The 27,385-nt window shown below is 42.1% G+C and overlaps 1 protein-coding gene across 1 annotated transcript; it reads left to right on the top strand.

Moving 5' to 3' along the window:
• Positions 1-214: 214 nt before the first annotated feature.
• Positions 215-27,133, top strand: LOC137151027 (interferon-induced GTP-binding protein Mx2-like). The gene is made up of 13 exons (XM_067545218.1): positions 215-911; positions 2,846-3,038; positions 8,635-8,772; positions 10,084-10,238; positions 15,853-15,991; positions 16,465-16,663; positions 17,506-17,584; positions 19,056-19,178; positions 21,968-22,109; positions 22,446-22,604; positions 23,040-23,116; positions 24,092-24,346; positions 26,118-27,133. Exons 1-13 carry the CDS (start codon positions 264-266, stop codon positions 26,349-26,351), a joined length of 2,541 nt encoding a protein of 846 aa, XP_067401319.1. The 5' UTR covers positions 215-263; the 3' UTR covers positions 26,352-27,133.
• Positions 27,134-27,385: the final 252 nt, after the last annotated feature.

Raw genomic sequence — 27,385 nt, 5'->3', positions numbered from 1 at the left:
GAAAATGTTTTGAAATTTCGCATTGAAAGTAATGGGCATTGTTTTTTACCAGCTCAGCACGGTGATGCTCTACAAATAAGGGGTCAGAGTCTCAGCTGGTGTAAACCAACACTTGAGAAGAACAACCAATAACAACATTGTTTTAACTTTCACCATAGTTATTAGTATTTCAGAGCTGAATCCACTCAAGGCCCTCTGTCATTTCAGGAGCAGTATAGAAGAGTTGCTGGACCAGACGTCTGATTTTCAGTGACAGACAATTAATGAACAAATCCCAGGGCTGCTGCGCATCTTCATCTGGCAAGCAAAGAAGCAAGCAGGTAGTGCATCAACAGTCACAGCGTGGGTTGGAGGCCCAGTCAGGGCCTGGAGCTTACTTGATGGCCAAAGAGTCACAAATATTCCTTGGAGGCAGACGCCCACGCCCTGCTTTTGCAGCATCACTCTCAAGGCAATCTAAAGCAATTTTTGCGGGATCACTCACAACCCAGTCAGAAGCAGCTTTTGCAGTACCACTTCCACCAGAGTCAGAGGACTCTTTTGTAACATTGCCCCCATCGGCACAGACTAATGCAGTTTTTCCAGGATTGCTCTCAACACAGTCAAATGCACTATTTCCAGGATCACACCCAGCACAGTCAAAAGCAGCTTTTCCAGCATTTTTCCCAGCACAGACTAACGCAGTTTATCCAGGATTCCTCCCAACACCATCAAAAGAAGCTTTTACGAAACTGCAACCAACAGAGTCAAAAGGAGTGCCTGACCCTTGGCTGCAGAGGCCACCTCCAGAGTGGAATGAGATGTCTCAGAGACAGCAAGCAGCAACCCAGTGGGCAGAGTCTGAGAAATATCACCAAGAAAAAATGAAACAGCAAGAGGGAATCTATCATTTCCAAGGGCAACAAAATAAGGCGAGTCAGATACTTGGCACTTGAGTGAAAACTGACACCTCCTCTGAGATTAATGCTCAGCTGCTGAATTTTCAGTGGTCTGGCCTCAATACTGCAGACATAGTTTGCAGACATAGATCAAAACAATTGTCTGTCTGTGTGATTGTGCATGCAAGTCTGGACACTAATCCTGCAAACATGTATGCACATGTTTAACTTCATGCACATGAGTCTAGTACTCTGTAAATCACATGCGTAAATATTTGCTGGATTGGGTACTCAGTTGTGTAATTACTAAGATTTGTACCTGCATTTCATTTGCAGGTGTAAAAAATATAGGCATTATGAATAGAAGGACCATAGCCTAAGTCCAACTTTCCTCTAGACTGTATATCTTATTGAATATTCACACTAGGAAACTTTCAACAGATATTATGGGATTTGGGGTTTTGGTTTTTTACATGAGGCTCCAGTGCTTTCAATAGAAATTGATAGAAATAGAAAGATTCTATATTTCCTATATTTAACACTGAGAAAACCAGAATAGACATTTGAAAAGTCTATATTAAAGTTAATAAAGCAGTTAAATAGTAATATTATTAGATGAGCATTATATTTATGATCAGAGGGGTTCAAAATATTTTTCCCAGGTGATAACTTTTGTCTTACTTATTACTAAAGATAAATATTTTGTATTTTGTTTTCATATATTTGTGTTCTTAATTCAGGGTGGAAGATAAGCATTTAGCTTGTTATCTCTATACACATATGCCAAATTTAGGTTACAATAGGAAGTTGCCTTCCCTGGTAAATCATAAAATAGTAGTTTTCTCAAACTGACATGGATACCTTAAGTATAGCAACCTGCTTGAAATCTGGAGAGAGACTGCAGGAGGGAAGAATTTGGAGGAGGCTCCAGGCAGCAGGAAGTCAGTCTGTGTGCACAGTTAGGGATGCTAAGATGTCGTTGGAACAGCACTGTAAATAAGTGCTCTAATAAAGAGCCAGTTTTGTTTAATAAAAGTTGAATCTTCGCATGTTATTACACAGTACATGGTACATAAAAAAAACAACAAGTGACATCAGGTAATCACCTCTTTAAAAAAAATCGGGTTTATTCATTTTTTTCCTGGGCACAATATCCTGCCTTGGAAGGGCAGAGGTAGGGGAATGATCAACATAATGATCTAAAATATATTAGCTATTAGCCCATAAAGAAATTACAGCAAAACCTCATTTATCTCAGTACTCTTTGACTCACATACAAACAATATAAAAAAACAACAAGAGTTCTGTAGCACTTTAAAGACTAACAAATTTAATTTCAGCAGGCATAAGCTTTCGTGGGCTCCATAAGCTTCAGCTGAAGCCCCCGAAAGCTTATGCCTGCTGAAATTAAATTTGTTGGTCTTTAAAGTGCTACAGAACTCTTGTTGTTTTTGCTGTATACAGACTGACACGACTTCCCCTCTGGAACTATACAAACAATATGTTTCTCCAGAGCACACAATTCCATAGGTATAATGTAACTGAGATTTCTTATTACTAAGATCTTCATTAGTTTACTATGTATACTGCAAGATATGGTGCGTTATAAATGAAGAAAAGAAAAAACTGCAGTTACCAAAAATAACTGAATAAAGTACATTTTATGGGGTATTGTTCTTGCTTTTTCTATTGTGTATTCACTTATTTGCTTATTTATAAAATTCAGTAATTTACAAAGGCTATTTCAGCCATTGATGCAAATTTGATACGTTTTGCTGAATTTACAGAAATGTGTTTACCTTATCAAGGTAATGCTACTGTAGGCTTGTAGCTCACTGTACAAAGCTAGTGCTATGGTGGTGTGAAGCATCATTTGCTGATGTACATGATTTATTGCATAGAAATGTTTAACTTTGCCTGATTCTGTGAAACAAGAGCACAAATTAAATGTAACGCTATTTTAACAGAATGCAGAACACACCTTGTACAACCAATATGAGGAGAAGATCCGTCCCTGTATTGATCTCATTGACTCCCTGAGGGCGCTCGGAGTAGAAAAGGACCTGGCTTTGCCAGCAATTGCAGTGATTGGAGACCAGAGTTCTGGAAAAAGCTCGGTTCTAGAAGCCCTGTCTGGAGTGGCTCTTCCTAGAGGCAGTGGTAAGAATTTACCTTTTAACTTTTCATCTCAGAAATCTGACACTTCCCTGAGCCGCAGAGGTGTGTTTTTATCTGGTATTCTGTAATTCAGGTCAGTCTGGGGAAAATTAAAGTTAGGTTTGATTTAGCCCTGACACAACCCAAAAGAATTTGTATTTTCCCCACCCCATCATACACAAAACACTGTTATGACTAGAACTATGTGGCACCTGGAATATCCTTTTTGTGGGAAATTCCACTATTTTGAAATGTGCTTTCATTCCATATTGGAACAAAACATCATATTTCAGACTTTCCCGTGAAACAGTGTTGGAAACATTATTTTGGGTCAACTGAAACATTTAGATTCAATAAAATTGAAAATGTTTGGTTCAGTGTTGACTTTATATTCTATTGTAACTTAGAATATAAAATAAAAATTGAAGTAAAAAAGTCATTTGAAATGAAAAAAAATCTAAGTCAATAGTTTCGTTTTTTCTAAATTAAATTTTTAATTAAATCAACACATCCCTATAGAACATTTTGATTTTGTTGAATCAGCATTTTCTGATTGAGACCATTGTTGGAAATTGTCAGGAAATTTGTTATCAGTTCTAGTTATCACCATGTCTCCGGGCAGGCAGTCACTTTTCCCCAGTCAGGTGGGAAACATCTAGAATTGTTCTACTAGATGAGAGAGACTATTTGTAATTCAGACAGTTGCCCATCCTTACTCATTACATTAAAAAACAAACAAACTCTACAAATGCCCTACCAGTTGAAAAATCTCGCAATTCCTCAGTAAATACAAGCGTCTCTATCACTTTTGCTACAGTACATCTATTCTTTTGCTTTATCATTATGATTGATCTACACAGATCAGGAAACATTCTCAGTTTTAAAAAATGCATTTGTTTAGCTCTCTTCATAACCAGCACCCATTTTCAATCACTGAAGGATATAAAAGGAACTCTGATACTTTAGCTTAGCAGTGTTTTCAGGAGCGTTGCTGCATTCAGTGAGTATGTTACTGAAATCCCCAAGTAATCTAATACTCCTCCAGTGTTTCAGGGTAGCTCCTATTTGGTAGGCAGTAATGTCTCAAGCACATGAAACTATTTGCTGTTAACTTCCAGTATTTCAATATCCTTCACACCCTCCTTTATGCCAAGATGCAGCTTTTAATTTAGTTTTCCCTAGGTTCTATTTTCATATTTAAAATGAAGTTCTTTGAGTGTCCATTCCATACTAGGTATGCGTGCTCCGCGTGCTCTGTTGCCAGAGATTTTTCCTTCAATGGCATCCTTAGGACCTACTCTAGCGCTCTCTGGAGCTGCACATGTATGCACCGGTATAATAGGTGCTGCTGGCCCGCACCCTTTCAGTTTCTTCTTATTGCCCATGACAGTTGCCTGGAGCGATCCTTCTTGCTCTTGCAAGGCACCTTTCCCAGTGGTTTGGACTTTTCTGTTGTATATTGTATAGTTACTGTAATTAGTATATAGTAGTGTTATTAGTTGTCCCTGTCATTAAGGGACTTTAACCCCAGGGGCTGGGCATACCCTGGTCCCTAGGCTTCAAGCGATGTAACTCTTACGGCAAATTGATGCCAGTGAGTGACCTACACTCGAGGTGACTAGGGGAAACTCACGTTAAGGAGACGTTCCAGAACTGCAAGGGCTTCAGACCTCACACTCAAAAGGACAGAGACATTCATCTAAAGGCCTTACTCATGGATGCAGCCCTCAGACCAGTCTCTGAGTCACGCCGTTCGCACCAAGCACTTCAGCTTCCGTGCAAAGTGCTCCCCCAGCACCATGCTCTTCCCGGCACCATTCTCCATCCCCAAAGAAGAAGAAAGAGGCTGAAGAAAAAGCATAAGAAACAGTGCATTGAGAGAAGGCGCTTTCTGGTGCCAAAGAGGAACAAGCGGACCAGCATAGTGAGATCTGCACTGGGCCTCTCCCTCATCCTCCCCAGAGCCACTGTTGGCTCCAGCGATTCTGTCTAGAGCACCAAGGCTGGTCTGGGTCCGCCTCCCACTCCAGAGAGCAGCTGTGGGACCACACATCTGTGGACTCCCTCAGTCTTGGAGGTTTTCGAGGTGGCAAATAACCTGATGTCCCTTCCAATCCCACTGATCCCTCAACACCCCCTGCCAGCTAAGGCAACCGGGAATAGAAGGGAAAAGGGGCGGTGAGCTCCACTGCAGCACTGACCACCATGGCACCATCCAGGGGCAAACCCTCCATGGCCCCAATACAGCGATCTCCAGGCCGTTGCTGGTTCATCAGCACAACCTGGAGATGGAAGCAGATACTGTGCCACAATGGTCTTCAAGGGAAGAATTCTCTTCATAGTCCAAAGGGGAATCCTTCGCTCCACCTAAAACCTACCTGTACCCAGCCAGGCAGGCCTTTTAAAAGTAAGTCCAAGGACAGTATACCAGTCTCGATGCCAGATCCATCCCCCCTTTTGTTTCTTTTGCCCTTCAGCCTAGCGTGGCCATATACAACATCAGACTTTTGGGTACTCAGCACTATAACAGTCGGCTACATCCTCTAATTTTCATCCACCCTTCCTTCCCAACCCCAACTCTCATTCCTCTTCAGGGACCCTTCTCACGAACAGATTTTCATCCAGGAGGTGCAAGCCCTCCTACATGTGGGAACTATAGAGGAGGTTCCTTGAGACTTAAGAAGGAAGGGGTTTTACTCCCAATATTTCCTAATCTCGAGGGCCAAGAGGGGTCTATGGCTCATCCTGGACCTTCAGCGCCTCATCAAATATCTTAAGAAACTGAGGTTCCGCATGGTCTCCCTGGCCTACATCATTCCTTCCCTGGATCCAGGAGACTGGTACGTTGCCCTCAATTTAAATGATTCTTATGTCCACATCTCCATTTTCTGTGGTTACAGGAGATTTCTCAGATTTGTAGTGGATCAACGCCACTAGCAATTCATCACACTGCTCTTCAGCCTGGCGGCAGCCCCACAAACCTTCACAAAGTGTATGGTAGAGGTAGCAGCCTTCCTCAGATGTTGAGGCATGAAAGTCTACCCCTACCTTGACGACTGGCTGATCAAAGGTCACTCACAGGCTCAGGTCCAATACAGTGTCGGTACAGGATGGACTACCTTTCTGGCAGTGGGTTTGTTGATAAACAAGTAAAAGTCAACTCTCAACCTGGTTCAGAGAACAGAGTTCATCAGGGCAGTGCTCGACTCAACCGAGGCCAAGACCCACCTACTGGAGGTCAGATTCCGAGCTATGTCAGACCTATCTCCAAGATCACAACCCACCCGCTAACAACCACTCAGGTCTGCCTCAAACTACTAGGTCACATGGTGGCATGTACCTACATGGTGCAGTACTCAAGGCTAAACCTCAGACCCCTACAGATGTAACTCGCAGACAACACTTGGACTCAATACTCACAATTCCGCCTCCGATCCTTGCTTCACTGACCGGGTGGAGAGACTCAGGATCTGTAACAAAAAAAGTACCCTTTGTTGCCCCTCATCCACTGGTAACCTTAGTCGCAGATGCATCAAACCTGGTCTGGGGAGCCCATCTCAACAGTCTCTGGACTCAGGGCCTATGGTCCCCGGAAGAACTCTCCCTGCATATAAACATCAGGGAACTCAGGGCAATATGCTTGGCTTCCCAGGTCTTTCTTCCCCAGATCTCAGGGGCAAAGTGGTGCAGGTCTTAATGGACAACATTGCATCAGTGTTTTACATCAACAATCAGGGAGGGGCTTGATCTTCAGCCCTGTGCCAGGAGGCCTTCTGGCTGTGAGACTTCTGCATGAAACACACCATTCATCTTGAGGCATCACATCTCCCAGGAGCCTGAAACCCACTGCCAGCTCACTGCAGCAGATCCTTTTCCTCTCACCATGAATGGTGTCTTCACCCGGAGGTCGTCAAAGTCATCTTCCAGAAGTGGGGGCCTCTCTATGTGGACCTGTTCGCCACCAGACAGAACAGGAAATGCCACCAGTTCTGTTCACTGCATGTCACAGCATGGGTTCCCTCTCCGATGTCTTCCTGCTGTCGTGGGCAGACTGCCTAATATGCGCCTGCCCACCAATCCCCTCGGTTCACAAGGGCCTCCTAAAAATCAAATGGGACAAGGAAAGGTTATCTGATAGCTCCTGCATGGCCAGCCAGCATTGGTTCAGTATGCTTCTGCACCTCTCATTAGCAGTAACTCTCATGCTTACACCTTGCTCGGTCTTGATTTCATAAGACCACGTCTAGTTGCTTCACCAAAATCTCTCCTTCCTGCACCTAAATGTATGGTTGATGTGTGACTGAACACTGAAGAGCAGCCTGCTTAGAACGGGTTCGACAAATCTTGCTAGATAACAGAAAGCCTTCCACCAGGTCTACCTACTTGGCCAAGTGGAAACATTTCACTTGTTTGGTCTCCAAATGAAATCTCTCTCCATCCCAGTCTTCTCTGCAGTCTATCTTAAACTGTCTGCTCCACCTAAAACATCACAGTCTGGCTCTCTCATCTATTAAGGTTCACTTAGCAACCATCACAGCCTTCTACCCTCCTGTGCATTCCAGATCAGTGTTCTCTCATGAGATGATAGTCAGGCTTTTCAAGCGGCTTGAAAGACTCTACCCTCAGGTTTGTGATCTGATCCCCCATGGGACTTAAACCTGGTCCTGTCAAGGCTCACAGGGTCTCCATTCAAGCTGTTAGCATCTCTTGGAAGGTCACCTTCCTGGTGGCGATCACCTTGGCCAAAAGGTCTCTGAGAGCAAAGAACCCCCTTATGCGGTGTTCTTAAAGGTTGAGGTCCAACTGCGCCCCCATCAGGCCTTTTTACCGAGGGTGGTGTCATAATTTCACAACAACCAAGACATTTTTCTTTCTGTCTTCTTTCCAAAACCTCACAAGACTGCTGAGGAACGTTGTCTTCCTACACTGGATATTAGGTTGGCACTCACCTTCTATACTGAGAGAACTAAGCCCTTCCGCAAGTCCATGCAGCTCTTCATAGCAGTAGTGGAAAGGATGAGAGGCCTGCCTCTGTCTTCCCAAAGACTCTCGTCCTGGATAACTGCCTGTATATGAATGGTATATGGTTCCGCCTCCAGCCATCATGACAGCTCATTCACAAGAGCCCAGGCTTCATCAGCAGAGCACCTCACGCAGTTACCAATCCAAGACATCAATTCTATAGTAGAGAGATGGTACTGAACAGCCATTTAAAAGGAATAAAAGAATAAAGCATATAGACACCTTCAAAGTTTCCTTTCTTTTCAGATATAAATTACTGGTTTCCATTACCCATTTTAACTATATAAAATAGCTTTCAAACAAATGTAAAATCTTTCAAAACAGATTAAACTTTTAAAATATCGCCACTGCACCCTGCTGCACACAAATAGGATGATTGTTTTACTCACAGCCCTACCAATGCCCAGCATGCTTTCCCAACTCTCAGATATCCCGTAGTGTGTGAGTGCTGTGAACACATTGAAAAGCTTTAGGCATTCTTCTGTGTACTGTGGGAAAAGTTACATTATGTGGTACACTCTGTTCAAAGTAACAACGATGATCATTAATAGGATTAACTCTTTATGAATAACTGTAGGTATTACCACCAGATGCCCCTTAGCACTCAGACTGAAAAAACTGGCTCCTCAGCAGGAATGGAAAGGGAAAATTAGTTACTGGAATATAAGTGAAGAACTCCACCATCCTTCACAAGTGGAAAAAGAAATAAGAAAAGGTAAGTGCTATTGATTCCATTCTGAATTAATTGATCAGATCCTCCTTTTAATTCTTTATTCCCTTCTGTTAGGCAGCATAACATTTCCCAAATTAACATCCGGATCATAACTGCTGAGAATGCCAAGAACACAGGGAACCAAATTCACAACTGGAGTAAACTGGCACAACTCAGCTGATCTCAGTGACATTGCAGCATTTTACATCAGAAGTGATTTGCTCCAGGACTTTTCAGACTAGCTCAGGCCATAGCGTTTTCTAAGTCATCATCCTGCACTTGGCATTGGCCAATATCTAGTATTCTAGGAGAAGACAAAAAGAAAACATGTATCATGTCATGTAACGTACTCACATGACACTAGCTTGTTGTAATGTTCCACATGATGGGAAAAAACATCTCTCCTACTCCTAAGGGCTATCAGCTTATGCACTTAAGCTTAAGGTTTGATTGTTCCTGTTTTAGCTTGCGTAGTTACATAACTTGTTATTGGTCATAACATTGTTTGTTTTTACGTATATATTTATTCTCTGAGGTTGTCAAGAAATAATTAAAAAACCTGGTAAGGTAGCAAGGTAAGTGACATACAAGTCAAATAAGCTAATTATGCTTCTGAAGGTTTCTCTTGAGAAATTATTTACTTTGATATCAAGAAATAGCAGCAATACACAGCTATAAAATGATGTAGTTATGTCAGATTGAGAAATCAGTCTCAGGAACTTGCAGGCTTCTGTGACTTGGTGTTTGATTTAGACAGTGTTGTGTGATGGTTAGAGTGGAGTACTGTCACTCAATATCCTTCCAGTCTATTCATGGCTCTGCCACTGATTTGCTACGTGATCTTGGACAAGTTGCTTTATCTCTGTAACCCACTTCATCCATTTATAAAATGTGTATAATAATCCTTTGCTACCTTGCAAGGTTGTCAAGGATTAACTAATGCATGTCCAGCATTTTGAAGATGAGGAACCAATGTTGTAAATGCTAAGTACTTTATTGTATCACTATATTAATATTTTTATGTCATCTCCATGTATTTGATTCTTGTACATTGAGATTTCTGAAAGTTTAATTTGTAGAAAGTGTATTCTTCAATTATTATTAAGGCTCAAATGCTACAAAGGAATCCAATCATACCCCATTGATTTCCATGGGATTTTGCGTGGGCAGGATTGGATCCCAAAGTGCTTGTCTAAAAAACACCAAAACCAGGTGGCAACAAGAGATTTCCAATTCTGTTATGTTCTTATGTGAAATTCTTATGATGAATTTCTAAATTTTGCTTTTCTTGTCTTACTCTTTCCTCCTTTGTAGCCCAGAATGCAATAGCTGGTGACGGCGTGGGCATTAGCCCAGAATTAATTTCCCTAGAAATTAGTTCCCCGAATGTTCCAGATCTGACACTGATTGATCTGCCAGGGATTGCTCGGGTGGCTGTGGGGAATCAGCCACAAGATATTGGAGAACAGGTAATGTACATACATGTTCTAAGCTAGGAAACAGTTAAGTTACAACAGTAGACATTTAATACACAAATTATCTTAAACAGAAGGTTTTACTGGAGGAGCTCTTTAGAGACAATAATGTTCTATACAGTTTTAACTTGCCTCACAGCTGCAATTAAAAATGTTGTAGACAACAGACAGGACAGTTATTGGTGGAGGAAGTGCTGAAGAGTGATGGTCACTTAGAATAAAACACATGCTCGTCAGCCCTACAGATGAAATTCAGCAAAAGGATGGCTCATAACTAAAGACATCTCTATCTAGTTGTCATGGGGCATGCCACCCACTGCTAGACTGGCACCTCCTCCTGGTTGTTCTGGTTATTAGATAGAGGCCAACACTCCCTGATCTGCGGTTTGCACATCCGTCGCTCCAACTCTGCTGTCCACCTGCAGCCCCTCTCTCAGCTCCAGGAACCACAGCATCTGCTGGACATCTGCTTCATGACTCAGTGCTCCGGCTGTGTCAATGTCTGCGTTTCCCCTTCTGTGGGAGGTTTAGCTTCTCAGTAGTCCTAGGCATTCTCTCACTCACTGCCTTGTTGCCACTCGCCCAGTGGCTGTTAGGGGTAACCGGGCCCACACTGTTCTCCAGATTCCAGCCCAGAGACCCTCAGCTCAGCAGTTGGGGCCTTCTCTCTAGCCTCACTGCTCTATCCCTGGGCTTTTTCCTACAACTGGTTCCCCTTCTCTTCCTTGGACTAGCGGTTCCTAAAGCCCCCTCCCTCTTCCCAGGGAGTGCCTGCAGCCTTTACCTACTCCCCTTCTCTTGGGAGTCTCTGCTTTTTCCCAGCAGACCCATCTGCTTTAAGCTCCTGGGTTTTATAGGCCCCACCTGTTCCTGCCCAGATGAGACTCCTTAATTAGCTGCCTAATGGGTTAATTGGCTCATCTGGCCTGCATTCAACCCTGCAGCGTGCGTGTGGGGTAGTCACCCCATCACATACCTTTCCCCTCAAGGCTGCTACCCATGGGGGTAGGGTATCACTTCTGCCTCTCATGCAGCTGGGTTTGCAGGACACCCCTCTCCTCCTTCACCATGAGGAATAATTTCTCCCTCTCCTCTATCGCCTCCTTCAGTTTCTTCTGCTGCACTTCCAGGTCTTGCATAGCCTGCTGCCAGACCTTCTCTGCAGCTGCCAGCCTCTCCTGCAGCTGCTTCATCTGCTCCACCTGGTCCCCCAGCCCTCTCTCTCTCCCAGAGCTTGAGTCCCCACCAATGTGTGGTTCTTTTCTGTGTTAGTCCCTGCTTCTTTCAACTTCCCCTCTGAGGACTCTCTTTCCCCTCCTGTTTCCTCACAGTTTCTAATTTTACCACCCTGCTGGCTTTCACTGCTGCTGCTAAGGGGTCACCACGGCCCTCTGGTTCTCCCTGCCCCTTTTCCCTCAAAGCCTTGCTCTTGTCTTCTCTGCTCCCCTTTTTCCTGTGGGGGCAATGTCTCTTGATGTGACCCTCTTCTCCACACTGAGAGTAAGTCCTCCTCTGACACAATTTCTCATTGGCTGGGGCATTCTGGACCCTTGACTCTGTCCTTGCCCCCTGGTACAGCCCTTTCCGTCTCCCCGAAGAGGGAGTGTCCCTCTTCAGGTGCCCCCTCCTCTCACAGCCATAGTACTTCCAGATCGGGCCTCTGGCCACCTAGTCCCAGAGCGCCTTGCCCATTCCTGTCCCTTATGTCTCCTCCTGCTGCTCTTCTCCTGCAGGATTCTCTACAGCTTCTGTGGTTGCCCAGCTACCCACACCATTCAGTCTTGTAAATACCTGTGGGCTTCCCAGTCTCTGCTGGTTTTCCATTAACTGTCCCCATGTGGCATGGACCCACCCTTGTTGTTTCCCAGCTGCCCTCTGTGGGGGCAGCAACTCTGACATCCACCTTAGAAGGGGAAAACTTCTCTCAGCAAAGAGAATCTGTACCATCAGCGCTTCCATTTCCACCTTGCCTTTGGGGTTCTGTCTCTGTTGTGATCCCTCTGGTGGGGTTCAACCCCCTCACAGTCTCTGCACCTCCCCTTGTATGATGGGCGATCCAATGCCTGCATTCTTCACCACCTTGTCATGGGGCATACCATTCACCGCCAGACTGGCACCTCCTCCTGGATGTTCTGGGGATTAGCTCGAGGCCAACACCCCCCCCCTCCCTGCAGTTTGCATACCCTCACTCCAGCTCTGCTCTCCACCTGCAGCCCCTCTCTCAGCTTCAGGAACCGCAGCATCTACTGGGCGTCTGCCTCATGGTTCGGCCATCCGGCCATGCCATTGTCCTGTTCATCCCTTCCAGGGGAGGTTTAGCTCCTCAGTAGTCCTAGGCATCCCTCTCGCTCACTCTTCCCTTTCTCTTGGGAGTGTCTACCTTTTCCCAGCAGACTCATCTATTACCAGATATGCCCATCACCTTGGAGTATGCTCATTCATTAGGGTTACCTTCTAGGAGTGTGATTCTACTAATGTACTGCTTGTGTTACTTGTGTGTTCATATGGCTACAAGTCCCCTCCCAATGGAGCTATCCTGCAGGACCTAAGGTTTCCAGGGCTGGGTTCCTCCAGCACCAGATTCAAATAAACCCCCCACAGATACACACACACACATTCCAGATTAACCGAGTGCATCTGAGCGGACAGGGCTATCAGCACTGTCAGCTGACCCCTTATATGTCCCTGAAATCAGCAGGCTGGGTGACACCACTCTTTCAGTGGCCACCCTTATGTGCCCCTTTGCAGCGCACCAGAATAGAGCACACTTCTTAAGCAGGCTGGGTCCAAACAGCGCCTTTCGGCTGTTCCCCTTATTTGCCCCTGGACTCAATCAGGCTGGGTCAAACAGCACTTTGAGCCGCCACCCTTATTTGCCCCTGCACTCCATAGGCTAGGCAGAGCAGCACTTTTCAGCTGTCCCCTTCATATGCCCCTTTACACCACAATTGTTCTAGCAGTAACCCCCTTGATGAGCAAACCCCATAGGATTTTTGGGCACTCCAGAGATCTTTGGCTTAGGTAAAAGAAGCGTTACTGCAGAGCAAGATAGGGACCAAGAACACAAAGGAGTAAATGCAGTTTGGAGAAAGAGAGAGAGAGAGAGAAAGTGGCAACCAGCTTGATTATAACAGTTATTTTATTGCCAGGTATATAAAACTAATAGTAATACCATACAAGGAGAGAAAAATAATTAAATGCTTACAATACTACACAATTAAGTTGGGATATTGGAGAAAGCTAGCCCAGGTTTGATTACAAAAGTAGGAAGTTATACCTGGACTGAGACAGAGGGAGAGAGAGAGAGTGTTGGGGGAAGAAGGGAAATGGGGGGGTCTCACCACTCCATGCAGCTCAGCGGTTCCCAGGAGACAGGCTGTTCAGCTTAGGGTCTGGAGCACTTGAGATAGGCAGAGCCCCCAGTACGATCAGTCAGGAAGAGCGGACGTTCCAGTGGAACTGATGCAGTATTTGGATCCAAGCATCAGAACAGGGGTTTGAACTTTGATAGGGGATTTTATAGACACCAGGTTTGTTTATGGATAAACAATGTCTGGACAAAAGGAGCTGATCATTCCTGGCTATGGGCAGTTTTCTTTGAGAGGAAGCTCACAATGCAACCAGGATTCAGTGTTTTGCATATCAATAACTAGAATGGTCTGATAAGTGGATGTGCACAGGTGTGAGTTCATTTACATCAAGAGCAGAGATCTCCCAATATGCAGTGCGTCCCTGCTTTGGCAATCCCAGAGTTCAGTGCGGTCCCCGCTTTATCAATCCCAGAGTTCAGTGCGTGTTCTATCTTCGATGTAGATGAGGCTTCTGTTCTCCATTCGATGTGCTAATTGAGATGCCTTCCTTTTACATCTTTGATGTAGATGAGGCATGGGGAGTTTTATCACCCTTGATGGGAGGGTTTTAGTTGTGTCCCCTGCCTTTTCATATTGAGATGCCTTTGGTTTCTGGTTCAAGCAGCCTTTGGTTTCTGGTTCAAGCAGGGGCTGGGGGGATATTCAGGTGAGCCAGAGAGAGTCGGGGTTTTGTGCCCTGGTTCCCCCAGAACACAGAGCCGCCAGGTAACACATCTGCTTTCAGCTCCTGGGCTTTATAGGCCCCACCTATTCCTGCCCAGCTGAGCTTCCTTAATTAACTGCCTAGTGGATTAGTTGGCCCATCTGACCTGCATTCAACCCTGCAGGGTGAGTGTGAGGTACTCACCCCATCACGCTAGTGTATTGTTCTACTACTAAGAATCATGATGTATAGTATGGAAAAGAAACTGGCTCCATTTCTTTCAGTGATTCCACACATAATGGGTCAAATCTAACTTCAGCAGAATTACTGCGAATTTACAGCAGTGTAAATGAGAGCTGCATTTGATCCATTTTTTTCTGAACCCTGTAGAACACTTTATGGAGTGAAAAAGATAATGCATAAAGTAGAAGTGAGTGATGATTTTCCTTTCTTTATTTTAGGAAAGGTAACAGAAACTAAAATATTTATCATTCAAATAAGAATCCTGCAAGAACAAGACCACTTCTAATGTAGCCCTGGTGTAATGTAGCCCTGGAGCTCGAGGATGTGAATGGTGATGTGCATTAGATGTATATATTAGTACCCCTCCCCCCACGATACATCTAAATAGTCAATTGTAATGAGAGACACAAAAACTTGACAAATGTCAACAAATCTTGATGGAACGAGAAGGGTTTGGGCCATGCTTGTACCAATGTCAAAGATAATGCAAGTGTGCTCCCTTATTCAGCCAGAATGCAGGAAAGCAATTGTTTTATTCTGTGATGAAATTAATATAGAATTTGTACAACTCTACTCATTTTATCCACAATAAAATGATTGGTGTGACACCAGCAGCACATGTTAATTATCCTCAATGTCCCGCATTCTCCAGATGCAAAATAATGGGAGATAAAGCATCTTACTTTTTGAACATGACAGAAAATGATGTAGAAGGGAACTATAGAAGACAAAGGAAGATTTGTGGAAACTCAGACATGACAATAATTACATGAATTCCATATAAGTAGAGCTGTATGAACCTTTGGCAACACAACACAAAATCACAAGAAACTCTGTTAGTTTGGGATCCAAACATGGGGAAAAAACAACAAAGTTTAATATCCATTTTATTTACTTTTCACAAGTCTTGCACTAAAAGGCAAAGACAAGACATTTTGCTTTCTTTTGATAGTACACTTTTGAGATGGATGTATTTAGCTCTACAACTTATCTGATTTTGATGTGTCAATTTAATCCAACTGTGCATTTAAACAATAGAACTTGGTTATCTTTAATGCAAATAAAATATCATTAGCATTTTCATCATCGAATAGATTGTGTACCTGGACTAGTAAATGTTTATGACTCTTTCACAAGGCTGATATAATAGCACTCTGTTCTGGATATGTTACATATTTGGATTACCTTTAGATAATCAGGCTGAATTCAGCCGCTGAAGTTTGCACATTAGCTTCTATCATATGATTGCGTCCATTGTGTGTATGACATTCCACCTACTCAGATGGTGAGGAGCCTGGCATCTGTCACATCAAACTTTACTGCATTTCTTTCTTACCATATTTTAATACAGATCAAAAAGCTAATTAAAAAATTTATTGCTAAGCAAGAGACGATAAATTTGGTGGTGGTGCCAAGTAATGTGGATATTGCAACAACCGAGGCACTGAAAATGGCTCAAGAGGTGGACCCTGATGGGGAAAGAACTCTAGGTAAGACAGACTTCTTAAAATACTAATGGGGGAAAGTAGGTCATAGACTTCTAATATTCTTCCCACCTCCCGCAAATCCTGCAGAGTTACCCACTATGGGGAAAAACAATCTTATGAAATAACATGAATTTTGCACAACAATAAAAGGGAACCAATATTTAAATGGATAGCTCAATTTGGGTCCCTACTGCCATTGATACTATGTGTATAAAAATCTTGAAAATTGAAAAAATTACAAGGTAATATTGTAAAAGCTCTGCTATTAATTTGACATCCCTAAGGTGTTCCTGAAAAAGGTAGGGCAGGTGAAAGAGGTTGGGGGAGGGGGAAAGGAACTTACAGGACCACTGGAGAACTCACTTTAGCATATGCTATAGGAAACGTTCCTGAATTGGGTGATGAGATATCCCATTAGATCGTTCCCATCATCAATTTCTGTGCCTGTCTAATACTCTCATCATATTACTTCACAGGGATCTTGACAAAACCAGATTTGGTAGACAGAGGAACTGAGGAATCGGTTGTTGATATTGTCCGAAACCTTGTCATCCACTTAAGGAAGGGTTATATGATTGTTAAATGTCGTGGGCAGCAAGACATTCATAACAACCAGACCCTGGCCTCTGCAATCCAGAAGGAGAGAGCATTCTTTGAGGAGCATGAACATTTTAGGTAGTTTTCAAACAATTAAAGGGCCTGATCCGAAGTCCATTGAAGTCAATGGAGAGATTCCAGCTGATCCCCATCAGATCTGGATTAGGCCCACAATGAGAATTATTATTGAGTTTAGCTTGGGGTGGTTTTTAGTTTGTTCATTTGTTTTGCATTGTCTATGTGCTATTGTTTTCCAAAATGCAAGAAAGAGCTTACATGTCAAATAACTTCTCTTAAAATGAATTTCTTTTGAGATTAAAATTTGATTTAAGCCTTGACCCAGAAAACCATTAAAAAACATGCTGAATGTTAAGCTCTGAAATAGTCCCAATGAAGTCAAGTTAAGCACATGCTGTGAAGTGCTCTACTGGCTCAGGCATTTATGCACATAGTTTTATCTACTGGAAAGTGTGGTGAAACTCACAGGAAAGATACGGTCTGTGTCAGGAGAACACTGGTCTCCACAAAAGACAGCTCTTCAGCGTTTAATGCATTAAGAGAATTTTTTAACCCAAAAGTGGTTCTGAATCAGTATCCCTACCATGTATATAGCAGAATATACATACAATATAGCAATAAATGTGGCTCTTCTTACCTCATGATCTTTTTCTGAAGTTATAGTTCCGAACCTTTCTCTGTTCTCAATCTGTTCAGCAAACAGCTCAATTTCAAATCTAATCTTGCACAAAGGCAGATTTGTCAGGATGTATTGAAGGTATGGCTGCACCTTCACTAGCATTCCCTTTCCTGATCAGAAGAAACTGTCTTTACCTGCTTTGTGTTGTAGAACTAGCGAAGACACTGCTCCCTTGTTCAGCAAATGTTAGTTGTCTATATTCATATTCCTTATTCTGTTTCAGAGTTCTTCTGGATGAAAACAAGGCTACTATCCCCATTTTGGCAGAGAAACTTACAAGTGAGCTTGTGGAACACATTAATGTAAGCTAACAAAGAAACACTTTACATCAGTTACCATTTAAAAAAAATAGGACCCGACCCTGAAGTCTTGGATGACTGGGCCTGTAGAAATTATTTCTGTGAATAGCCTTTAATTACCCTGCCTGATGGTCCACTATATTGAGCCTTGGCTTGCTGTCGAGTGTAGAGCTGGACAAATAATTGATTTTTTAGTTCAGCTGCCAAACCAAGGGAAAAACCAGGGAAGATACTTGGTTTGGTTGCATAACTGTTGGAATTTGTCAGTAAATTGGAAAAGTTCAACTGTTCCCCAGATGAAACTATTGGGTCAAATTCAAATAGTTTCAGATTGACTGAAACTGCATATTTCAGTGTATAAACTATTCATCCAAAATGTTTTACCCAACGATAGTGAGCAGACCAGTATTCTATTCTCAGCTTTGCTGCTAACCCACTCTTTACCTATGGACAGATCACTTAATCTCTCTGTGACTCAGTTTTCCTGTCTTTAAAGAAGGGATTCTGTTACTGGCTTTCCTTTATAAAGTACTTTGGGATGAATAGTGCTAATTAGAGCTAACTATTGTCATCACTGTCAACTTTTGGAAGCCTGAATAATTTATATAGTGTAAATATGAAATACATTTAGATACTACATGTGCTTTTTATAAGCAACTATTTAATAATAATAATGAAAAGTGTCGTGGAAAAGATCATGCAGCTTCTCTTTTAGAGTCAAATCGAGCAGAGCTTTATTTTGACAGACACACACACAGAGCTATGGCCATAGGGAAGCCCAGACAGCACGTCTCTGTGCTGATCTCCGGAACTTCGCCTTGGTACAAAATACAAATAGCTTATATAGGTTTTTTTAAGATTCCTTTTTACATATAGATCATATAGTGGAGTTTTTGATACTTAACAGGTCATTTACCTCACCTGGGGTACTTATAACACACAGTGGGGGTCTCACAGTGCCAGCATGTCCCGGTGATTCTTTGGTGCCAGTGAATCCAAGTCACATACAGTCACTTGTTATCTATTTGACAGGGTATGGCTGGGTGCAATTACAAAGGTAGTTAACGTCTTAAAACATAGACCAACAATTTTTGCATTTCTATTGTAGTTCTAAGACATCCTGCCTGAATTTAGCATTTCTATCACAGTTTCCAGTCTAAGGCATCCTGTCTGAATCTTTGATTCCACAAAAGGTTGCTGAGATGCACTAGTTCTCTACAGATGATGCTGTACTAAACCAGCAAGAGAAACACTGCTTTTTTATGTAAGAAAATCACTGAAAAACAACACTCTTTAAACCTTCCCCATTCTTTTCTCCGTACAGGCAGTGTTGGTTTAGACTACAGAGCATACCTGAACTTTTGAGGGCTGTTCTAGCTTTACATATCTCCATGTCACACTCTGAAATGTTCTACTTCTTTCAAAGAATGAAGTTGTCCAATCTGTTCGAGTGTTTTTGTTTTTTCTCCTCTAGAAATCTTTGCCCTCTTTAGAAGAGAAAATAAACATTCAGCTCGAAAAAACAACTGAAGCATTACTCAAATATGGCAAAGGCACACCAAAAGCAGAAGACGAGAAGTTGTTTTTCCTAATAGACGTAAGTGTAAATATGTATTTGTTTCTGGGACACAGCAAAGAGCTGAATAATTGCTATACTTTCTTGAGCTTATCAAAATCAGGAATTTCAAAGGGAACAAATTCATTGCTTCCAGCAACACTTTGTAGGGCGTTTCATTGCTTACCACACACATAAGCCTAAATGTATCCCTGGATTTAAACTATGGGTGCGCTTGGCTCATGGTGTCCTGTTTCATGAAGTTCTTCCACCTGTTTCTTCTATCTTTTTATTATGAATCCAGCCAAAGGTTAGGGGTCTATTATTGGAGTGGGAGGGTCAGGTTTGGTGGCCTGCAATATACAGGAGGCTAGATGATCACAATGGTCCCTTTTGGCCTTCAAGTCTATGAGTCTATGAGCCTTACTGTTGTGAATGGTTGTTCCCACAGACCTGGGGTAGGCTGCTCCCACAGAGACCCTCTTCCCGTCCTCTAAGTGCACCCCTTTCAAGACACAAGCCTGTGCCCTCCATTTCTCTTTGGGGTGGGATGCTGGGATCCAGTCACTCTCTGACTGGGCCTCCAGGTTACACCTTCCTGGCTGCCAACTGTGATTACCTAGTAGGTCCGCTTGGGCCCTGCCAGAGTTCTCCTCTGGGATCCTGTGTTAGCATGTGTTTGCAGGAAGACAGCAGAGACAACTCATAACTGCTGATGGTGTTGAGGCACAATTTAAAGATATGGCCACCCCCGGAACAGCTCAACTCACAGTCTCCTCCCCTTCCTCCACCGAGGAAGACTCCCCCCTTTATCCTCAGCCTCCCTCTACCCCTCAGAAAGCAGCAGTCCCTCCAAGCGGCTCCCAGCTGTTGTTTCTGCCTCTCCCTTGGCGTCGTAGGCAAGTCCGGCAGCTGCCACTCAGGCCACACAATGTGACAGAGCACAGGTAGCAAACCCTGGCAGAAATCTGGGGGTCCACATGACCCTGCGTGCCTCCACCCATGCATCACCTCTGGGAGACAGACACAGCTTCTTCAAAACAAAGCGTGATTTATTTTGCCCAGAAGGTTCACAGGACTTAGAGAAGTAGATATCAAATAGTAGAGACTTATACGCATGTCCCTGTACCCAAGCTTAACCTCCCTATCCACAGCTCAGGCAGGTCTGGCTTTCTTCCCATCTCTGAGTTGGGAGAACCAGTCTACACTGCTTGCAACACGCTCCCTCTGCCTGTGAATGAGATTGCTTAGCCTGTCAGCTGTTTCACAGACACCCTCAGGGCCATCTCTCCCCTCTCACTTGATGTCCCCTCCCTGAGCTAGAGTCTCTGAGGTCTCAGCTTTGGCAAAACAGAACCTGTTAATTTCACTGGTGCCTGGAAGTATCATCTCCCAGTAATGGCCCCATTGCTCTCTGAGCTGTTATGAAGGTGTGTACCTGAAGCTGTCTGATCTGTTAATCCTAGTTTTGTTTTCTGCCTAGGCCAACTCCAGTCTGACTTAACCCTTTGAGTTCAAGTAGGCAGCAATACAAAATGAAACAGGGAAACCAGGACATGCATAATATTCATAAGAAATAATACAGACAGTGAGCTCCTGGGAAAGCCCAGGTCTCTGATTACATAATGTACGTTTCAGGGTAACACAGAATAGGGGAAGCTGAAATTAGTACTTTTAGTCAAAGGCCTTAATCTTTATATCCACATCTCCAGTCGGCCTCCAACAGAACCACGTCTCAGTGTGAAAAATGAAACTAACAAAAGTAGGATAAAGTATGGCAGCTTCTACCCAGCCTAGCTATTGTCATCTGGCCCCTCCTGGTGTCTGTGGAAAATTGTCACTGCTAATTGTTGTGATGGCTGCTCAGTGGTCTGTCTGAAATGAGTTGGTGTTCTCAGCAGTTCTCAGGGGACAAGTGTCCATAGTAAGGAGAAAACAAACCACACAATCCATGCTGATTACTCAAGGAGTAAATGAGCATTGAAAATGTACTACCTAGCCAGAACGGGACTGAGGCACAAGGACAGAATGCTGTGGGAGCGGCTTGTACATCTGCTGTCTTTGCAGATAACTAGAGAATTTCAGACTCAAAGGCTGTTAGGTACAGTAAATTTAGGGGGGGGAAATGAACAAGTTTTTCAAAAGTAAGTGTTTAAAATTATATATCTCAAGCCACATTTAGTTGACTAAATGGTTTGATTTTCAAAAATGCTGAGCACCCAGCCACTGCTACAAAAATCAGGCCACTTATACAAGTGTCTGAATCTGGATTTTGGAACCTAACTTTAGGCACCCATTTCTGAAAATCTTGGCTGATGTTAGTTTAGCTTTTAGTGGTGAAGAGAAGAAGACAAAGGTGGTGAATTATGATTTAGATTGGGATTTTCAAAACCATCAAAGCGAGTTAGCAGCAAAAATTCCATTGACTTCTAGAGCAGTTCAACACTGGAAAGAATTTGGTCAACATGACATGATAGCATTTCCTGTTTATGTCTATATGATTTCCATCACACACATCCTCAGTTTACAAATATAAGATAGTAGTCATTTTTCTAACTGCCAGGCCTACAATCTCAATCTGGGATCTGCAAGTTTAGCTGGATACTTTTCTTTTTGAATGTCCTCACAAGTAATATAGGTTCTGCAGATCTCAATAGGCCCTCATTGATACTTGTGCAACTTCACTCGCTTTGAATAAATCTGGCTGGAATTTAGAAAAAGATTCCTTTGATCCACAAGGAAAATAGAATCAAGTTCGCTGTTGCCTAGCTATGCTGCCTTTACAGAATTCAGGGTGGGTTTTTTTGTTTTTGTTTTAAATCTCATTACAGAAAATCAAAATCTTTAATCAAGACGTCACGAGTTCAGTGGAAGGAGAAGAAAAGTTGTTTGAAAATGAAATTAGACTCTTTACAAAAATCCGCGCAGAGTTTCAAAAATGGGGGAAAATACTTGATGACAGTGCATGGACCGGTAAGTACAGAGTAATGCATGCAAAGCTGCTATGAAATAGTCAACTTCACTTATTTTGACTGAAGTTGTAAGACAGCTAATAGATTATGTTAAGGAAATTCAAAACTTGAAGTGATGAGAACATATCTACCAAGAAGATAAGCAGTTTATACTCAGATATCTGGTGGCTCAGTTCTATAGCAATTAACTTGCTTAAATGATCAGCTGTGTATTAGTTCTTCCAGTCAAAAGTGTCTTCTGAGCAAAGAACTAAGATTCTCTTTTAAATCCATAATTTTCTTTATAAATTCATTAGATGGAGTGTATTTAAATAGTGGTCTTGTTTTAATGTTGTAGATAGAAAAACTATACAACACGAAGTGTGGAGATTTGAAGAACAGTATCGTGGAAGAGAGCTCCCAGGGTTTACCAGTTACAAGACATTTGAGGCCATTGTAAGACAACGAATCATGGCATTAGAAAAACCAGCTTTTGACGTACTGAAGAAAGTGAATGGTGGGTTTCATTTACTAAGCTTATCCTAAGCTTCAGAAATATTGGTTTTGATACATTTTTGTTGAAGTTTTGGTTGACATAGAGTTGTATTTTGGGGGCTTCAGGCAAAAGAAAATGAATTTGAATCAAGCCAGTTTATTTCAGAAACTGATTTTAAACCTCAAACCTCTATGCCTGACCTGCAGACTTTGACAGTACGAATTCCAAAATGGCAGTATTTCTGGAAAAGTTAGAAATGGACCACGATAGGAAAATGAAAAATCATCATAGATATGACAAGGAGGGATTAAAAATTGAATAGATAAGTATAGCTCCATGGCAGTGTCCGTTCAGTAGATATGGAGAATGACTAGTTTCACAAACCTTGCACTACCAGTAGTTCAGTAATAACATTTACATGGCTACCTTTATTTTATTTCTCTTTTCTCTCCTCAGAAATTGCCCGAAAATCTTTCACAGAGATTGCCAAAAATAATTTTGAGGATTTTTACAATCTTAACAGAGCTGCTAAGGTGAGATACTACATACTCTCCAGAGGACAGCAACAAAAATGATTAAAGGTCTGGAAAACATGACCTAGGAGGAAAGATTGATAACATTGGGTTTGTTTAGGCTGGAGAAGAGAAGGCTGAGGGGGGAAATCATAAGTTTTCAAGTACATAAAGGTTGTTTAAAGGACAAAGATGAAAAATTTCCTCCTTAACCTCTGAGGATAAGGCAAGAAGCAATAGGCTTAAATTGGAGCAAGGCAGGTTTAGGGTGGACATTAGCAATATCTTCCTAACTGTCAGGGTAGATAAGCACTGTAATTAATTGCCTAGGAGGCTGTGGAATCTCTGTCTTCGGAGGTTTTTAGAACAAGTTAGATAAACAAACACCTGTCAGGAATGGTCTAGTTATTACTTAGTCCTGCCTTGAGTGCAATGGATTGGACTAGATGACCTCCCAAAATCCCTTCCAGGCTGACACTTCCATGTTTCTATGTAACATGATATAATACAAGCAATATTGAATGGCATAAAAGATTGTATATAGAACTACATATTACTCCTTCACTCTTGATCAGTCACTTATTTGATTGTTTTACCTTTAAGCAACTTGTAGAGATTCCTGCAGACATATTACCTTTATGAATATGTTGAGCAACAAGGTAACAGTGAAATTGAAAATAAATGGACATTTTTATACACAGGAGAAATGAAGGTTTGTTACATCATTCAGTAACATTTTGTCATTGCTATAAAATATACATTTCTCAGTTTTTTGGATGGACTGCACTATATTTTACACCATATGTGTGCATAGCACTATACACAACAAAGATTGAGTCCTGTCCCAAACAGTTTACAATCTCAGATTTCATTCCTGTAGAGACTTAAGTATGTAAGTAGTCCCAGTGAGTTAAAGGTGACTCTTTAAAGCCAAGCAAGTCAAGTCAAGTCAATGGATTTTGATAGTTTTTTCCCTCCCTCCCATTCCTTCTACAGGACAGAATTGACTACATTAGCAAGAAACAAGCAGAGGAAGCTGAAACAATTATCCGAGTCCATTTTAAAATGGAGCAGATTGTATACTGCCAGGACAATGTTTACAGACAAGACTTAAAAGTTATCAGGGAAGAAACGCCGAAGGCAGCAGCTCCCACTCAGAACGGAGTATTCAGTTTCCATTTAGAAACTGTTCCAACCCAAAATAACTCTGCCATTAAGGATATGACTTATCATCTGCAGGCATACTTCAGTGTGAGTTTATGAATTCCTACCACAGCAGTTTTTATTCCATTCCAAATCCTGCAGCATGTACTGATCCAGTTCACATTGTAGTCAACAGAAGAATGTCTCTCTTTGTTTTTAATTTAAGAAAACACTGGTACTATTATTAAGGTATATAATCCCCCCCTTGATGTCCACAAATACCAACTTTTTGCATTAACTGGAATTTTGAACAGCCAATGCAAAAAATCTATGGGCAAGTCCAAAAGAGATGTGAAAGGCATGTACAGTATCAATGTACAAAATCATTATGTAGGTGTAGTTACAAGCGGAGTGTGTAACAGAGACCTGCTTCATCTTCCATCTGCCTTTTGATTGCTTTTCCTGCTCTAACTCTATGTCAGTTTTCAAGTTACACCAGCTTCCACCAACTGAATGACAAAACTTATACCACCTCCGAACTTAGCCCTACTTCCACCAACTGAGAGGTTAGGGCCCTGATTTTTAGCTGAGCATCAGCCTGGTCTGCAGCCATGCGCCACCAGCAAAATGCAAGTGTAATAGCAGAAAATGGATGCAACTGTAGATACAAATCACTGCATCCCTAATACTAGAGGCAGCTCCTGAACAAGCAGACCTTTGTTCCTTCCATGAGAACAAAATGGAAACTATCATATTACGCCAGTTATTAGAAGTGATTGTTTTAGCAGTAGATGCCAGGAGGTAAAGTGGTGTCCTAAAGTGCTTCACGTGGTTAAATAATACTAGAGCAGTGAATCTGCAGCAAAGAGCCATTAGACACTTAGCAAAATTTTCAAGAGCCCCTAAGCAGCTAAGAGCCATTGATTTTCTATGAAAATTAGGCTCCTAGGTGCGTCACTTTTGAAAATGGGAGTTAAGCACCTAAGTACTCTTTAAAATTGTACCCTCATCTTGATGAATTGAAAAGAGAAATGCTGGGCAATAGACTGGGATTTCACACTACCCTTAAAAGTGATCCTGATTTCAGTTCCCTCTGGTCATGAGTCAGGTTGAATAGCTTGTCTGAATTATAAATTGCTTCCTCTGTTCTACTCTGGTTTGCTAGATTAAGTAGGAACTATCCTGGCAAAATGCAATTAGTGTTAATTGTCCATGGTTCTAAATAAGTGATCAAATACTAAAGATGACATCCTCTGAGGCTAGAGAATAGCACTAACACAGCCCTGTACTTCACGGGACTAGTGCACATGCCAGAGTAAGTTCTGGATACCGGGAGTTGACTTTGGGCTGTGTCCCATTTGACTGCTTGTGCCAAACGGGTTGATAACGTTCAAGGGATTCAGGCCAGAATCCTAAAATTGGAAATTAGGGATAGCACATGAGGTTTTATCCCAAATAATTACTGATGATGATGAACTACTCCATTACTAGCCCCAAGCTGTTTGTGGCAGCAGCTCAGCCACACCCTAAGGCTTCTCCGGAAGGAGTTGTGTTCTTTGGTGGGTGGCCCTCTGCTGGAAAATGTCAGCATTAATTGGTTATTCAAGTAGCTAGCAGTGACTGGTCTGCCTTGTGTTTATGCTACTGAGAAAACTTGTGGTTGAAATTAGCAGTGCCTCTCATTCATGTTTGCAAACGGGATTAAAAATGAAAAGTTGCATCCCAGATGTCTGAATCATTTCCAGACTAATTCATGAAGATATTAACTGTAACAATGACTTGACACAGAATTTTGTAATTTCTTACTGACTTCTGCTAGAGAGTCCTTCGCATAGCCTCTCTTTCATAGTAATGTTTTATAACCATCTTCTGTTTTCAGAGTGCTGGTAAACGTCTCTCCAACCAAATTCCTCTGATCATCCAGTTCTACATCCTTCAGGACTTTGGAGATAAATTACAGAATTCAATGCTGCAACTTTTACAAGAAAAAGAAAAATTGAACTTCTTACTTCAGGAACAGAAAGATGCTGCCGAACAGAGGCATTTTCTGAGTGGACGGATTGATCGTCTGACACAAGCTCGCCTTCGCTTAAGCAAATCTTCTGTGCTGTAGCCTTGCTGCTTTAAATGGTCTTTTTCAAATGTCAGGTTTTGGTACTGAAAAGATCTATATCAGAGCTTTGTATAGCCCTTTAGAAATATGCATCTGTCTACTCTGGCCTTAAAAACTGAATTAACTAAGTCAAAGTTTAGCTAAATCTCATAATTGTTTTAACATAATCAGTTATGTCTGTGTCATGTATTAATCTGTGAACCATTTCATAATTTCATTTTTAAAGTCTTGTTTTAGTTAGAGTTTAAGGTATTGCATTATGAATATTCTATGCTTCCTCGTAATTATCTTGTTACTGGGAAGCATTCTGAATGTGTCATTTTAACAAAGTGACGACATGGGATCTCTGATACAGAACATAAAACCTACAGTAGGCAAATGAATTAAATCATATTGCAGTGAGAGACTGAAAAAAGAGTGTAAGTATATTTTAAATGTGTGCTTTCCAACTCCCTTTTTTGTGGTGTTCTTCCACATGCTTTATTTCTGCCTTGGAAACTAGTTAGTCTATTTAACATTTTGGAATTATGGTTCATAATAAAAGAAACAAAAGTAAGTGTCACTGTGCAAGTGTAGTGTGAGGATCTAAAGCTGTTAGATGCTGGACTGAGATCCTGTGTATGTGTCTGACACCTGATGGCCTGGCCCCATCACTGGCAAAGAAACTAATCTCAATGTGACTCAGTAAATAATTAGCTGAGACTAATATGTTTCTATGAGTGTGTACCATAATTATGGTTCTATGTAAATCTACAAGTGCAGTACAAGTTTTAATAAAGCAACTGAGATTGGTATCATCAGACAGTTCAATGGCCTACTCAAAGGATGGTAGAGAAGCTCAGTGCTGTCCTGTGTTTGTTAGCTACAACAGAAGAGCTGAGGAGCAAATGGGCATAGGCTTGAGCCATCATTAGTGTTGGCCACAGCCGGGTGGTTTGGAAGCTTTCTTGGCTCTACTCAGCTCCAGAAACTGAAGTTCTTCTTCAATATATGTTGCTCATGTCCATTCCTTTGTAGGTGTGTTTGTGCCCCCA

This window comes from Emydura macquarii, unplaced genomic scaffold, assembly GCF_026122565.2.
Source record: "Emydura macquarii macquarii isolate MOO-44397 ecotype Brisbane River unplaced genomic scaffold, CSIRO-AGI_Emac_v2 contig_1043, whole genome shotgun sequence".
Lineage (NCBI taxonomy): Eukaryota > Metazoa > Chordata > Testudines > Chelidae > Emydura > Emydura macquarii.
The sequence above is the reverse complement of the archived record's forward strand: the minus strand, read 5'-3'. Positions and strand labels throughout refer to the sequence as shown.